The following is a 16,289-nucleotide window of genomic DNA, read 5'->3' on the forward strand; positions in this document are numbered from 1 at the left end:
CATGCTTGATAAAAAAACATCAAAACATTTCGATGTTTTTCAAAAATGCTTTCTTTATTCAATATCTCAAAACCTATAAGCAAAAAAAAAAAAAAAAAAATCAATTTACATCATATCTGATTAAATACATAAAGATAAAACAATATTCTATGAGTGAAACCCTGGGAGAACACAAGGCACCATTCCAGACGATTAAACAATCCGTTTGAGGTCTCGCATCCTGACTGGGGCCCCTGAATTTACCGGCTAGAATGCTCAGAAAAATAAACATATGCATTTCTGTACTTGTGTTTCATAAAAAGATTTATAGTACATATGAAAAGTCAGCTGCATGCGCATATCCGCTTCCACGTACACGCCCGTTAGAAGGACAGAAACCCACAATTGTGCTTCCAGTGCATTTTCACATTAGTGACCCAAGTCGGAATTTTGTCCCAGGTCTTCTCGTAGTTAGTTGGGTTTTTTTTGGGATTTGACAAATTGACATAAACAAAACAAAACACATTAGTCACACTAAAAATCAAAAACGATCTAAAACTGGATAGATGACTGAAAAGACCAGTAAACACTGATTACACTTTACTACACTTATGGCAAGATGGCAGCCATCGTGTATTTCTAAACAAACCACGTCGGACATGAGGTGTGGTGCTTTCAGAGAGGGAGGGGGAGAAAAAAAAACTCTTTGGTGCAGAAAATCGAAACATCCGTTCAATCCGCTTCAACGTTTACACAGGTATTTCTCATTATTGAACAGTATATGAAGTCTTGCCATTTTCATACATTATACAGCATTAAACAAAACTCCAAAAGTCCCCGTTCATACAGTATGGCTAAAGAGAGACGCTGTTAAATAAGTGCATAAATTACTACAAATTCTGTCCTAGGCCTTTCTAGATTAGTTATGTCGAACTAGGATATATTTCTAAATGCATTACACACCAAAACGCCCGAACGCGGGACTACTGACGAGGACGAGAATGACGTAAATACAAAAAGACGTGAATTTCATCTGAAATCTAATGCACAGAAAAAGGAAAGCGAGAACGAAAAAAAAAGAGTAACTGGATTATACCTCGGACTGCAGCCAGAAAAAAATAATAAATCTCCAAAAATGTGCAACATGTTCGCATAAAAAAATATAAGCGCTCAGGTCTAACCTAGAAGAATTTTGTTTTTGAGGAAACGTCAAGTTTCTAACGCACGGCTAACACAGGGGAAAGCAGCAGTGATGTCTCTGGGTAACATTTTACTTAGAGGGATATACTCCATACTCCACTTTCATGTGACCTCTATAGATATTGCCGAATATCATCGTGAGAAAGTTATTCGCCAGGACCACGTTTTAGATTTTTAGCCACAGGGATTTTCCAAAGCCTAAGTTAAAAAATACCTAAAATTACAACTGATCTGTAACGTTATCTAATTCATGTTCTGCTAGATAAAGCAGTTAAACACTTCTGATCAGGTGTGAGACCTTTTTTTTCTTCTTCTCCAGTCCATTTTCTACAGACGGTTGAAAAGATGTGTGGAAAGGAAAGACACTGAATGTGCAAAGTCTGCTAATGTCTTGGACGGCCACCTTCAAATGCATGGTGCTCCTCGTGCGCTGAAACAGAAACCAGAGATTCTTAGATCTAATGTAGCGAAATACATTCCCTTTAGAATTCACTGTAAAAGTGTTTAGAAAACTTTTGGAAAAAACTTGATACAGATACTGTATTATTGTTCGAATGCTGGACGTTTAAATTATGAAGAAAATGTTGCCTCGTGTAACTTACGTTTATAAAATACTGCTTTAAAAGATATCTGGGGAAGAAGCTCGTAGATTCTTCCTAAAATGTTCGCCTCGTTAGCAAACAACGCGTTTCCGTTCCAAACCTGAACCACGTCCTCTCGGTCTCGCACGCTGACGCTCACGCCGACAACTTCGTCCTCTAAAAACAAACACAATTTTAATTTTGCAAAACAGTTCGTGTGCGAATCTTGTATTTTTAACATTTGTTTTGTTAGTCGACTTTCGTAGTTTATTACTAATATAACTTATTTCAGCACACTTTGCGCTAACAAACATACTGTATATACACACACACACACTCATTCACAACAAGAAATACTTTTGGGGGTTTTTTTTGGAGGAAAACCAGGCAGAGAACATGGAAGTTAACCACCTGATACCATACAAAACTCCACAAAAAGAAACCCAAGCTCAAGATCGAAACTGGTGACCCTGGAAGCTGTGAGCTTTGAGTCTGTTTGAGGAAAACTCTATATGGCTAAAAGTTTGTGGACACCTGTCCATCCCACCCATATATGGTTCTTCCACAAATTGTTACTGCTTTGTGTAGAAGTTTCCCTTCACTGGAACTACAAAGCCAAACATGTTCCAGCATTGTTGGAATTTCCTGCGGGATCATTAAAGTCTATCTATCTATCATAACGATGTTTGTGCACTAAACGCTGTATACTAAATATTTTCCCTGCAACCTGCACTTTTACGAGCTCTGATAAGAAAATGTTGATATTCTGTTTATTACAAACAAAACTTATAGTAGCTCATCAATGGAAAAACACAAAGTCCTCATTTTAAACAATGGTTATAAGAATTGTCTCAAAGTCTGGCTTTGGGAAAAACTTGTATATTGTTAAAAGAAAACCTGAAAGGTTATCTAAAGTGTGAAATCCCTTTTATAGGTTTTCTGAAGGTAACCAATTATGTCGATGTCCTAGGGGGTCGCCAAAAAGCATTGAGATAACCGATGATCGAGATAAACGAAAATCAAAATGGCGGCAATATATTAACGTGCTTGAAATTTCTTTATGTACATGATGTGCGTTAATAAATGATAATGTGCATGCACATGTTTTTGAAGGGTTTTTTTACACAACAGCGTTGCCGCGATTTGTTGGATGAAGGCATGTTATAAAAATACATACAGTACATGTTTATCTGTCAGGAATCCACCTGCCACGCCCCTTCGCCCCTTCAGCGTGTCAGGTGCCGCCGCTTTCTCTGAAGCTCCCGGCTTCAATCGCGCACATATGGTGCTCGTTTATCATCATCACCAGCTCCTATTTAAACTTCCACACTCTCACTGTCCGTTATTGTTGGTATATGTTGGTTCACGGCGGTCGTTGTTATCGCGCATGCGTATCCCGGTACGTGCTTTCCCACCGGCACTCTCTCAAGGGCTGCTCTTTTCTTCCCAAAGTGCACCGCGGATTCCCACCGATCCTGCCGGTGTTCATTCTATGCTTTTGCTCATCCCACGCCCGCCGCCAAGCCGCCTCCGCTCATCACATAACATTTACCAACAAAAGGCATATGTGCACTAACTAACAGCAGAGATTCACCAGTATACAATACAACACCTGTAGCAGCTGTAAGCCTTGATTTTTCCGACACTTCCGCGAGTTCTTCTGCGGCTGCACCGAGATAACCGACGTTAAATAGCAAATTCCCCCCCCTCCTTGAGCTCGAGATATCAGGGTTCAGCGACATAAAAAAAGACCTAACCGATAAAAAATGCTAAGACAAAGCGAGAATTTGGCGGTTCCACTTCAAAAACTTCGACTTAATAGGGTTGTCGAGATAACTGAGGTCGAGATAAGTGGGTTCCACTGTGTATATATGTAATTTATGTAACCCTTTTCTTTTTTATTATAATTATTATTTTTCTCTTTTTACGTTTTAAAACTTAATAAAGAAGTGTTGCACACAAAACAAGCTCCATGAAGACATTATTTGTTCTGAGAGCCCTGATCTCAACCCCGAGCCCTGACTTCAACACCACTTTGGGAGAAATCGAAAATGCCGACTGCACCCCTCCTCACATCATTAATATTCTTGTGGCTGGATAAACTCCAACTTCCAAAGCCAAACTCCAAAATATAGTGGAAATCTTCCCCAGAATAGTGGAGGTTATTACAGCAGCAAAGAGGGACTAAATGTTCAAACAATTATATATGGGTGTGACGAATTTTAATTGCGTTAGAATCCATTAAATGCATCCCTGCCCGTGGTGAGCTTGGCCTGACCCATTCACTTGCTTATTCTGTTAACAAATAACGCTTTGTTCTATTCTTAGCTTTTAAATATTCCTTCACCAGAGTAACAATTCGTTTTTCTTCGATTACTTTGAGAAAAATTTTACCAAGTAAATAATGAATCCGTAACCCATATAAAACAACGTCATGCATTTCTTCGGTCTGTGTCATGAAACTCACCTGATGCACAATAGTCTGCAAACTGTTCACCAATAGTAGCCAGCAGTAACTCTTTCCATACAGCTAACTGAAGAGAGAATAGCAGGAGGAAGAAGAGAAGGAGTACAGGAAAATAAAGTTCATTCATTCTAATGACTTGTGGACTACAATTATGTTCAAAATGTGTCAACAAATGCGGATAAAACGATCTGATCCTAAAAGCTGAAAGAACGGGAATGAACTGTTCCTACAAGACGAAGCACAAAAAAAACTTACTGTGCTCTCCTTTGGTACTTTCATCTTCCACACACCTCCCTTTGCATTACTTTCCTCTTCCCTGTGAAATGAAGACACGATTATTTATATCTATTACTAGAAAATCAAAACGCACAGTAATCACACATCTGTGCGAATCTTACCATAGTGGTCTTCTTTCTCCTCGCATTAAGTGGTAGCTACACCTCAGTGGGAGGCAGGACACTGGAGGGATGTTGTTGTAGACACTCCAGAAGCTCTATACAGTCAATAAAACCAATAGGCAGGATTAATGAGACGGATTAAAGCCGACCCTGATTTCGAGACAGACCAATCGCTTACAAAAACACGATTGATAGAAACATGCTGCAGGTTTGTAATAAAGGGAGATATATCGTTTGATTAATAAACAGTCATTTAACTCACACAGTAGCTCTGAAATTTGTGTTTAAAATTTCATTTAATATTGCTTACCTGAACCGTATGTACTGTGTAGATCTTTTTCAGGTTTGATTCACACTCTGCTGCTGTTGTCCCTGGTAAAGACCTAGAAGACAGAAAGCAAACTTCAAATGATCTATTTTCTAAAGAATCATTAGCAAGAAAAAACTAGCAGGTCAGAGAACTGCATTTACTTTGCTAACAGCATTATTAATCCTGGTCACGGAAAATAATATTTAACTACAATCTTCACTGATGGTTGGATTTTAAAGCAACCAGCGGAGACACTATGTAAATGCTGCAAAACTTTCCTAAGCGCATATCTTTTCGGCATGTCCACACAGAGAGTCGCTGTCAAAAATAAAGAGAGGTGTTTTAATTGGTTATGTGGAGAAAGAGAAAGAAAGAAAAAAGAAAGAAAAAAGAGAAAGAAACAAAGAGAGAGAGAGAGAGAGAGAGAGAGAGAGAGAGAGAGAGAGAGAGAGAGAGAAAGAAAGAAAAAGAAAGAAAGAAAGAAAGAAAGAAAGAAAGAAAGAAAGAAAAAGAAAGAAAAAGAGAAAGAAACAAAGAGAGAGAGAGAGAAGAAAGAAAGAAAGAAAGAAAGAAAGAAAGAAAGAAAGAAAGAAAGAAAGAAAGAAAGAAAGAGAAAAAGAGAGAGAGAGAGAGAGAGAGAGAGAGAGAGAGAGAGAGAGAGAGAGAGAGAGAGAGAGAGAGAAAAAATTTCAACCTAAAACTCAAACTGATCTGCATACATATGATTGTCTAAGATTTTGTTTAAATACAATAAATGGAAATGAATATTTAACAAAAGGCAAAACTGGACTGGATATAAATAACTGGAAGGAAGCTCTGTGGACAGATGAGTCCAAATTGTACTATTTTTGCTGTAACAGAAGAACAGAAAAAGAGAAAGAAGGGGAGAGATGTTGGCAGTCTCCTGCGGAAGCTTAATGGTTTGGGGTTTTTTTTGGAGCATTGAAGGCTGCAGATTTAATCTGGGTGGAAGGAAAACTGAACCGATATGTCTGGCATTCCATACTTCACCGCTGTGCAATTCTGTCTCAACTGCAGCTAATTGGAACCAACTTCACCATAAAACAAGATAAAGGCCCGAAGCACGTGTCCAAGCTCTGTAAGCGTTATTTAGAGAGCTGATGGTCGGCTTAAGACTATCTATATATCTATCCTCTGAATGGCCTGCCCAGTCACTGCACCCAAATCTTATTGTACTGCTCTGGGATGAACTGGATCACAAGGTCAGAAAAAAATATTTTAGTGAACAACACTCTTGGGCAAATTTTACAAAAGACATGGCAAAGTATTTTAGCTGAATGTTTGGAGAGACAAACTGTCTGGATTCCAAGAGCGTGTACAGCTTTTATTCCTGATACGGGAGGATTTTTTCATTGGAAATTAACTTTAACATCTCTTTAACATGTACATATTTATATCTATTATATTTAAATGATAAATTTCCTAGTATGTTGCGTTTAAACAAAAGGAGCCTGCGTGTGTTCCTCAAAAAAACGAAAGGATGGGTGTTCTGATTATTTTGTACATGTGGGACATATTTGTTCAATGGATTTAACTTGTAGGTGGGAATTATCACAGGCTCAGTCCCAGAGACCGATTTGGTAACTGTGCTTTTTAACACTGCAATCTGTGATTTTAGAATTGTGGTTTCGTCTACCTCGATGCCAACTATATGTCAAAAGGGATGCTTCGTGCCTAAAATATACACTCGCTGAGCACTTTATTAGAAACACCTTCTCAATCACGCATTTTCCTAATCAACTGTGTGTGTAGAATCTTGCAGATACGGCCAGGCAGCTTCAAGTAATGTTCACATTAACCTTCAGAACAGGAGGGAAGAAACTGATCCCAGCGATTCTGACCGCAGCAGGAATGCTGGTGCCAGATGGGCTGGTTTCAATATTTCTATAAACTAGAAAAAGGCTACAGCAACTCAAATATCTCTGTACAACTGTGCTATACAAAAATAAAATAAATAAAAAGGCATCTCAGAATGCACAACACAACATTGAACCTTGAGGAACAAAGAAGACCACAATAATGTCCACAACATTCCAGTCTTGTCTTCTAACAGAGATCTGAGGCTCCAGTAGGCACAATCTCACCAAAACTAGATATCCTGCTGGGGCACACCGATATTCCAGAAAGTGGAATACTATGGGGTATGTGGTATAATACCAATTACACCAAAGATTGTTTGAATGTCGCAACCTATTTTAGTACTGTTGTACCATGTGCAACCTTTCAAGGCCAAAATTTACCATCTTCTAACCAATTCCAGCACCATGTCCCAAAGTCATCTCAAACTAGTTCCATAAACATAACTGCAAATTCAGTGACCTTCAAGGTCATGGAATATAAATCCAGTAGAACTTCTTTGGGATGTTTGGGAGATTCGCAGCATGAAAGTGCTCATGAAAATCTGCAAGAATGATGTGGTGCAATCATGTCAGCCCAGGCCATAATGTCCAACGTTTCCGACGCTTCAAAGATTTGAGGCTGTTCGAGAAGAAGCCCATCTTAATATTAGTATCGAACTCCTAACAGTGTTTAGTGAATTGACTTTGAACAGGCAGAAAACTACTGAAGAAAACCTATTTGATTTATTTTATGTTCGACCTTCAACCCCATTCCAACCCTGATCAGTACATCTTCTGTTTACTGTGGTAAATCTACATAAATCCTATAATCTCTCAAACACCTCACTCGCTCAATAATTAGATATCACGCCATCAAGAGTCTTGTACAGACACGCATACACCACATACACTGATGAACAGATAAATGGATGGGGCTCATGGTAAATCAGGGAGGTAGAGATGACCAGAAATGTAACATGCTTCATTGACAAACGGCAAGGAAGCTATTGAAGAAAACCTCAGACATTTGACCATGCTGTGACCTTCACTTTGCTTGAATCAATTCCAAAAATCCAATCAGCTCATCTGCTAGTTGATTGCGTTCCATAGAAATCCTGCATACATTCCACTGGTTGGACAAACAAACAGATGGGAAACTGATGACTCAGTCAGGCAAACAGTATGGCTAAAATTAGACTATAATCTTTTAAATAAATTGATTGCTTTAATGGATTGCAATTATGTACACAGTCGATGAATAAAACATGCACTCAGAAATCCAGTCAGGCTGGTTCATGTTGACTAAACATTACTTCAAATGAAGACTAAACTTCAGCGACTGTAAAATGATAAAACAATAATCATAAAAATAAATAAAATGTTCATGTGCATTCATGGTATTGTCGCTATACATGTCATGGACATTGGATAGCTTCAGCGTCGTTATTTGGCACCAGAGTGCAACCGAAATGCACTCAGGAGAACTTTCACTTTACCAGTAAATGTACAGGAGCGACTGCTAAAAGCCACAAGTGGACCAGCAACCTGACACTAGCTGATTATAATGTGACTGAAAAATCCATTAAACATTTTTTTATTCCACGATTTAATGTCATGTTCAGATGAGACGAAGGTAGAACTGTTTGACCAGAACAATAAGAGTTTATCCATGGATCCCTGGTGCTAGTTCACATCTGTGGACCTGCACAACACTTCATTTCATGGTCCCTTTATCCCAAAACACAAATGCAAATTACAGGTTGGCTTCCAGCACACACTCCATGCCTCTCCCTAAAATGACGAGTGCTTTCAAGGTTTAACGAAAACGACCTTTTTTGCCTTATCAGCTGGACCCAGTGCATTTCCTTAGCCAGGGGCAAGTTCCTGAGATCAGTGACTGCTAAACTGTGGCCCATCTACAGGAAAGTGTTCTCAGCACCTCAGATTATTTTCTAGGATCTCATAGACTTGCTAATACCTTTGTAAAAAAAAGCAATGCAGTGCTACTGATCATGATCCCATAAGGAGCTGGTGTGGGAACTATGTAAATGTAAAAGACCACTCCTTGTGCCTGTGCACGATCCTGACTTCAAATTGTTGTCTCTGTAAATGACCTTTTTGCTAGAGATCGCGACGGCTAATGGTCTAGTGATAGGCTTACTTTGCATATGGTGATGGATAAATGACTCTAGGGTGACCTTGTGTCTGAATCTGGTACACCTTCCCAAGGCCATATCGGCAAACTTGCATGTGAATCAGACACATGACCTTTCGATTGAGCAGTGTTCAGCTGGGGTGAGCTTATTATGCCAGGTGCGCAACCTACGGTGTTATTTGCATTTAATGCAAATAGTGCATCAGCATGCAACTAGCATTTTTTTTTTTTTTGCGTTAATCTGGATGCATGTCTGGAGCTGTAGCTTCCTGGCAAAGGTAACTGGGTTCATCCAGAATTCATGACGACACTGCAAGAGCCTCTTGACCAGTACACAAACATGAAAGGGAAAAAAAAAAAAGATTTTTATTGATAGCTATGGAGGTCAGGTGCTACATTAAGCAGACAGTCAGGAAAGATTTCTGATTGCAGTATATCTAATAGTTTATCTTGAAACTTGTCCAAATTGCATAAATAGTTTTTTCCTGCCTCGCCCCATCCCACTTCCTGGAATTAGAAAGAGACATCCAGACAGATTTTTTTTTTTTTTTTTTATATCCATTGTTGACTTGTGCAAATCAAGAACGACCTGTCTACTCTGATTTTACCTACTGAGGTGGAAGACAATGACAGAGTTTTACATGAGTGCCAATATGTAGGTCAAACACCACAATGGATCATGAAGGTTGAAAGCAATAGGCAAAACTACTTTTTCAGACTGATGATGTATGTTGGCCTTAAAAACAATATAGGTCACATTAATGGTGTAAAAAAAAGAAAACCTATGGCCATGTTACAAACAAGCATTAAAGCAATAAAATAAGAACATAAATAAGCATAAAGATAACTGGAAACCAAAATATTGGCCAAGCATCAGACACAACACAAGCGAACGGCTAGAAAAAAGGGAGAGATATCAGAGTGGGAAAAATAGGGACGGCACAGACCCGTTACACGGGTCTTTTAAACACTGTTCATTTGTGTATAGTTTGAACCAACAAAATATTTAATGATGCAGTCTTGAAATGAATTCATTAACCAGTGTAATGAGTTAATGATTTTTCCTGAACTGTCATTGTATATATAAACAAATAAATAAATACATGCTCTAAATATGCACGTCCAAAAGATGATTAAAATAATACATTTACAGCATTGAATGTTTTATCCTATGTGTAAACAGGACTTCAGACCCTGCTTTGGAACAACCTTTACCCTTGTTGCTTAAAAAAAAGGTCTGTATTACCATCAGGTTAAACACTCAGTCCAACCCAAGTGTCCAAACTCTAGGGCCGGGGGGACGAACCTTAACGTTGCATTGTACCAAATATTGAAATAAAAGTTGCCATGTCCATTTATGACTTGAGAATATTGAAAAATCGATTAGTAAACAGAAAACGTGACCCTGATCTCCCTAACTAATGCAGATTTATTTTCAAAGTGCTCGTTCAGCGGAACTTAGCAGTACAACGATAAACAATCCAATATATTGTATGAGAGACTTCATGGCCAGATGCAGATATTCATTGACCTCCAATGCAAAACAAGAAGTTGCTCTATCTTCAAATGCCTTGTATTTTTCCACCCCTCTTCTCATATACAGCATGACCAACCTGAAGTCACCACTGGTCGTTTTTGACCCCTGGGCACGAGTCTGGGCATCTTTGCTCTAAACGAAAACACACACTTAATCCTGACTCATCACCTGGTTTGGGTCTCAGGTAACATTCCCATGTTCTATACAGTAAATCACTGTGCAGTAAAGAAGTTCAGTGGCACTACATGCAATCACAACTAAATATTGACCCAAACGTTACATGAAATTATATATATATATATATATATATATATATATATATATATATACATATACACACACACACAAACAAACTGCCACTGGCGCGCCAGAAGACCTTGACGTTGCTAGCTAGCACGCTAACTTTATCCTAGCACGAAGCTATGTTGTCTATAATCATTCTACAGTCGGAATGTTTACTTCCAGCTCAACCAAACTACACGAAATTGCTATTTATTCTCCAAAAGTAAACTAGAACTAAACATTTATAAGAGTTCGAAGCTCGGCTGAGTGAGTCCCTGAGCTGTTGTGAACACTGAGGCGCTGGATATGAAACCGTGTGGAAACCCAGGGCCCGGAGCAGCTGCGCTTTGTTAGGAAGCGAGTACCGATATTCAGGCATTTCAAAGACTCGGGTTTTACACGGGAGCGAATAGAGAGCGCACTTCACCTATCGAGCCAGAAGGTCCAGGGGGAATGGAGCGGGAGTGAGGTCGCGTCCTCTGCGTTGTTCGTGAGGTTCTCCAGCTCCCTCTCGTCGATGTGAATGTTGTCAGTGGAGCTCACTGAGCTGCTTCGTCTCGCCGCGTTTAGCTGTTGGTTCTGAGCTGCGGGGACCGCCATGTTTGTTTGTTTGTTGTTTTTCTTCTTCTTCCGCTGATAATTGGTCAGCCGAGGCGTAAAAAGTGCAATAGGAACTGTTTTATTGCCACATTAGTATTAAATAAAGGAGATGAATCGAGAGTCTAGGCGCTGCTGCTCCCGCTGCTGCTGACTCATTTGGCGCTCGGCTGGCCGGCTGGCTCGCTGCTCCGCCGCGTCACCGCCAAAACAAGCCCGAAGCTGCGGGTGAAGCGCGCATCCGAGTACAGTGCACAATCTCCAGCAACACAAGATGTTTCAAAATAGCAGCATGGACAACATTTCCCTAAAAAGATTTTAAAATTTCTGCTTAGAATTGCCTGATTTATTCTTTTAATTTATTGTTTTTTAATTTATTGATTCCTAAGGAAAAATTCTCACAAAAGCATAACCTATACCTCAAATTATGGGCAAAAACAACACAAACTTGCAAGGACATAAGCAAAAGAAAAAACCTAATAATTAAAGTGATGTTCTGGTAATAAAAATGATCAAAATGTACTGCAAGTGGCAGCCACCTTTCCATAAAGGCATGCAGGGCAGGGCATCACCATATACATCATTTACAAGTTTATAAATATTGCGAAAACCTGGAATTCACTTTTTTTAGGAGCACCTATATGCCTGCACATTCGTACAGATTTTTCAATCATGTAGCAGCAGCACAATGCGAGGAAAATGAAAATAATAAACACCAGAGTAAAGAAGAATTGTGATCTCTGTAATCAAGGCATGGTTACTGGAATTTGTTGGATGGGCAGGTGTGGGAATTTTATAACCTGCTAATCTCATGCACAACATATACAGCTTACAAAAAAATGTGTGAAATAAAAAAAACATTGAGTGAGTGAGGGAGATTTCTTGGTAGAAACTCAATGTTGATGAGAGAGAGGATTACGTTGTTATTGATCTCTGATCAGCTCAGGCCAGTCAGATCATTCTCCTCTGAACTCTCTAATTAACAATGTGTTTCAGCATGCAGACAGGAAGCTTTTCTGTTTTTCACTGCTTAAACTCTATGTGAAAAAATCCCACATAAGTAGTTTTTCCAAAATCTTAAACCAGCATCCACTGTGATGTTTGATGTGAACATTAAATGAAGCTCTTGACCTGCATTTGCATGATTTCATGCATTGGACTGCTGCTATATAATTGGCGATTGAAAAACTATACATGAACAGGTGTTCCTAATAAAATAGAATGAGTGTATATTGGAGTTGACTTTACACATTCATTTGTGCGTACATCCAAAATGGGTGAACGATGTGGGAATTATCTCTTTTTCTTTTGTGACTTCCGCTTTAAGGCGTCAGTCCGAACATATTGGTACATTCTTAAAAGGGAAAAATGTACTGGTGATCTCAGGAACACCAACAGGCCAGAAAGACTGTGGTGGATGAGAGTGTATTCGTTTGCTGTTGGAGAATTACCTCCACCACAGTTGGATAGATCGAGAACAACCTCCAGGAGGTAGGCATGTCTGTGCCAAAGTAAGCAATCAAAAGAAGGTTTTACCAGAGTAAATACAGAGGTGTAAAACAGATGAACAAAACCCAAAACCGAGCGTTTTTCCTCTCATAGCCACTTACTCAGACTCATATTTATTTTGTTGACTCTCTTAGACATTTAAGTCATAGTGAGAGAGCCTATTCAACCATTCAGAGGATGAAAAAAGAGATTGCTTCTGCGTAATACTTCCACTGATTTTGGTCACAGGACAAAACTATAATAAAGTAGAGAAAATAGCTGCGTCATCATGTTTAAGTAGTACAACAGCAAAATGTACATGCATACTGTATGTTTTTTAGTTAACACGAATAAACAATCTTTTCAACCAGCCAAAATGAACCCAAATGAAGCTGCTAAAAATATTACTAAACAAGCACTTCTGGCTCTAGTGTCAGTTCTAGAGATTAATTGGTCATTTATTTATAAAGAAAAATGATTAAGTATTACATATATATGCATGAACTCCAAAAATCCACAGTCAGACAGATTGTGTACAAATGGAGGACATTTAAGACCATTGTTTCCTTCCCCAGTGGCAGACCAACAAACATCACTTCAAAAGCATGACTTGTAATACTAAATGAGGTCACAAAGACACCCAATTTGGATTTCAAAGGAACTAAAGGCCTTTCCTGTGTGGGCTAATTTTAATCATCAGTGCACAATCAGAGAACACTGAACAACCTTGCAGTGCATAGCAGAGCTGCAAGGGAAAAGCCACTACTCTCCAAAAAGAACACTGCTGCCTGTCTGAAGTTTGCTAAAGCTCATGTAGACAAGCCAGAGGACTACTGAAAATATGTTTTGTAGATGGAACAGGCCAAAATAAAAATTGTGGTTTAAATGTGAAGCATTTTGTTTGTAAAAAAGAAAACACTGCATTTCATTGTAAGAGCCTTATCCCATCTGTAAAACATGGAGATGGTAATATGATACCATCATTAATGGAACAATGAATTTAGAATTATACCATAGAATTCTAAAGGAAAATATCAGAACCATGGATTATGAACTGAAGAGAAAATGTGTCATGCATCAAGACAACGACCATAAGCACAAAAGATATTCACATGGACAAAGCCGCCAACATCCCAGAGTTTGAACTATTCTCTATTGTGGAATGGGCTAAAAAAATCCTCAACGCTGTAGTGCAGCCAAGGACTGATCAGCATTCACCAGAAACAGTTACTTGCAGTTATTTGCGCACAACGGGGTCATATACCACCTATTAAAACTCATGTTTGCTTAATGCCCTAAGATTACCTTCTATGTCTGGCTCCCAGTACATACCTTACTAAAGCTGCTGGGGCACCAAAAGGCCTAGTAAATTTCATGTGCCATAAGATAGAGTCTCCTACAACAAGAGCTCTTTTAACTCTAGCTCTACCTAAGGCTTCCAAAATCTGGATGCACACCTATGCCACAGAAGTTTGATCTCAAAAGCTTTTGAAATCGATTTGTGTGTTTGTTTAATTAATCAATAGTTTCTTTATCACTGTAACACTACATAGGGTTTGAGAATGGGCTATATAAATGAAATATTTATACCTTAAATGCACTATTAGTCCCCCCACTTATACTCTGTATAATCAGCTGAATGGATAATTCATCAGTCAGAGATACAGTATGCCAACTCTCTCTCTTTATCCACTGAGATGTTTAGATGCTGTCACCTCCCACGCCACTCTCGTATGTATTTCCTCAGGTTTGTTGACTGCGGTGTGGCAGGCCATCTCTTATCCCAGAGATCACTCATGTCGATGTTGCCTTCTGAATCTACCTTTTAGTTATGCTGCCATAGATAGTCTTGCTGGAAACCCTAACCCCCTCTACAGTGTATTTAAATTTTGTGCAACAAAAAAATACTTAATAATCCTCCTTCTCCCTCATCCCGAGGTAAAATTGGTCCTGTCGCTTTTTTCTTTCCAGATCTGCCTGATCCATCCCTATATCCTACCTCTGGTCTCTTCAATTGGAGTGCAACTGATGATGGTTCCACACAAACATCCTAAAGATCCATGAAGCTACTATAAGAACTAGGAGAATATATTTGCACTGTAATTAACAATCTGCTACAATTGTTTAGGACTACAATTATAATAAACAGTTCTGCATTTAAGCAACATCACTAAACTTTTCTCCCTCTATACCCACTCCATTGGTGAAGTCATATCCTCACATGGGTTTTCTTATCACTGCTATGCAGATGACACTCAACTCATCTTTTCTTTCCCTCCATCAGATACCACAGCTTCCGCTCGGATCTCAGCATGCTTGTCAGACATATCTTTATGGATGAGGGCTCACCAACTTAAACTCAACCCCAGCAAAACAGAACTGCTGGTCATCCCAAGTGATTCATCTCCAGGTCAAGATCTACAAATAACACTTCATGACTCTCTGCTCTCCCCTTCAGCCACTGCTCGTAACCTTGGGGTAACTATGGACAATGAACTGTCTTTTTTCCCACATATCGCTAATGTTGCTCGTTCTTGTCGATTTCTTCTCTATAACATCCGAAGGATTCGACCATTTCTGTCCATACAGGCTGCCCAGTTGCTTGTTCAGTCTCTTGTCATTTCAAGACTGGACTACTGCAACTCTCTGCTGGCAGGTCTTCCCCTGAACGCTATTCGTCCACTGCAAATGATCCAAAACGCAGCTGCACGACTTGTGTTCAATCAGCCCAAGTTTTCCCACACCACCCCACTGCTGCGCTCCCTTCACTGGCTTCCAGTAGCTGCACGTATCAGATTCAAAACACTGATGCTTGCCTACAAGGCCAAAAATGGACCAGCACCATCTTACCTCAGTGACCTCATCACATCTCGCACTGCACCACGCTGTCTGAGATCCTCCAGCACTGCTCGACTGGTACCACCTTCTCTCAGAATGAGAGGTAAGTACAATTCAAGGCTCTTCTCTGTTCTGGCACCAAAGTGGTGGAATGAACTTCCCCTAGATGTCCGTACAGCAGAGTCCCTGATTATCTTTAAGCGACGACTGAAGACCTACCTCTTCCTGAAATACCTAAATTAGCACTTTCCAAGTTTGTAGAATTCGAGTTATATTTATATTGAGTTTGTATTCTTGCATACCAGTGTAGATTTATTCACTACTAGAGATTTAAAGCACGTTTGTACGTCGCTCTGGATAAGGGCGTCTGCTAAATGCCGCAAATGTAAATGTAAATGTAAACACACACCTCAATAATGATGGAACTATGAATGAATGGACATTTGGTACAACCCAGATAAGGATAGGGTCTATTTGAGTCTGGCTCCTGTCAAGATTTTTTCCTTATACCATCTCAGGGAGTTTTTCTTTGCCAACGTCACCACTGGCTTGTTCATTACTAATAGGCACCACCATTTAAATGTTAAATTCTTAACCT

General features: G+C 39.4%; 1 protein-coding gene across 1 annotated transcript; it reads right to left on the minus strand.

Moving 5' to 3' along the window:
* Positions 1–33: 33 nt before the first annotated feature.
* On the minus strand, positions 34–11,594 carry eif4e3 (eukaryotic translation initiation factor 4E family member 3). Its single transcript, XM_046870081.1, has 7 exons — positions 11,196–11,594; positions 4,936–5,008; positions 4,626–4,720; positions 4,483–4,543; positions 4,228–4,294; positions 1,782–1,937; positions 34–1,609 (listed from the first exon to the last, which is right to left on the minus strand). The coding sequence occupies exons 1-7, from the start codon at positions 11,366–11,368 to the stop codon at positions 1,563–1,565; spliced, it is 672 nt and encodes a 223-aa protein (XP_046726037.1). The 5' UTR covers positions 11,369–11,594; the 3' UTR covers positions 34–1,562.
* Between the last annotated feature and the right edge of the window lie 4,695 nt (positions 11,595–16,289).

This window comes from Silurus meridionalis, chromosome 16 (assembly GCF_014805685.1).
Source record: "Silurus meridionalis isolate SWU-2019-XX chromosome 16, ASM1480568v1, whole genome shotgun sequence".
Classification (NCBI taxonomy): domain Eukaryota; kingdom Metazoa; phylum Chordata; class Actinopteri; order Siluriformes; family Siluridae; genus Silurus; species Silurus meridionalis.

Excerpts from the sequence above, each read along its gene's own strand:
- eif4e3 (XM_046870081.1), bottom strand. The coding sequence starts at position 11,368 with ATGGCGGTCCCCGCAGCTCAGAACCAACAGCTAAACGCGGCGAGACGA. Across the intron at positions 4,544-4,625 it reads GGAGAAAGAAGACCACTATG|GGAAGAGGAAAGTAATGCAA; the intron begins GTAAGATTCGCA and ends TTCATTTCACAG. Across the intron at positions 1,938-4,227 it reads TGCAGACTATTGTGCATCAG|AGGACGAAGTTGTCGGCGTG; the intron begins GTGAGTTTCATG and ends GTTTGTTTTTAG.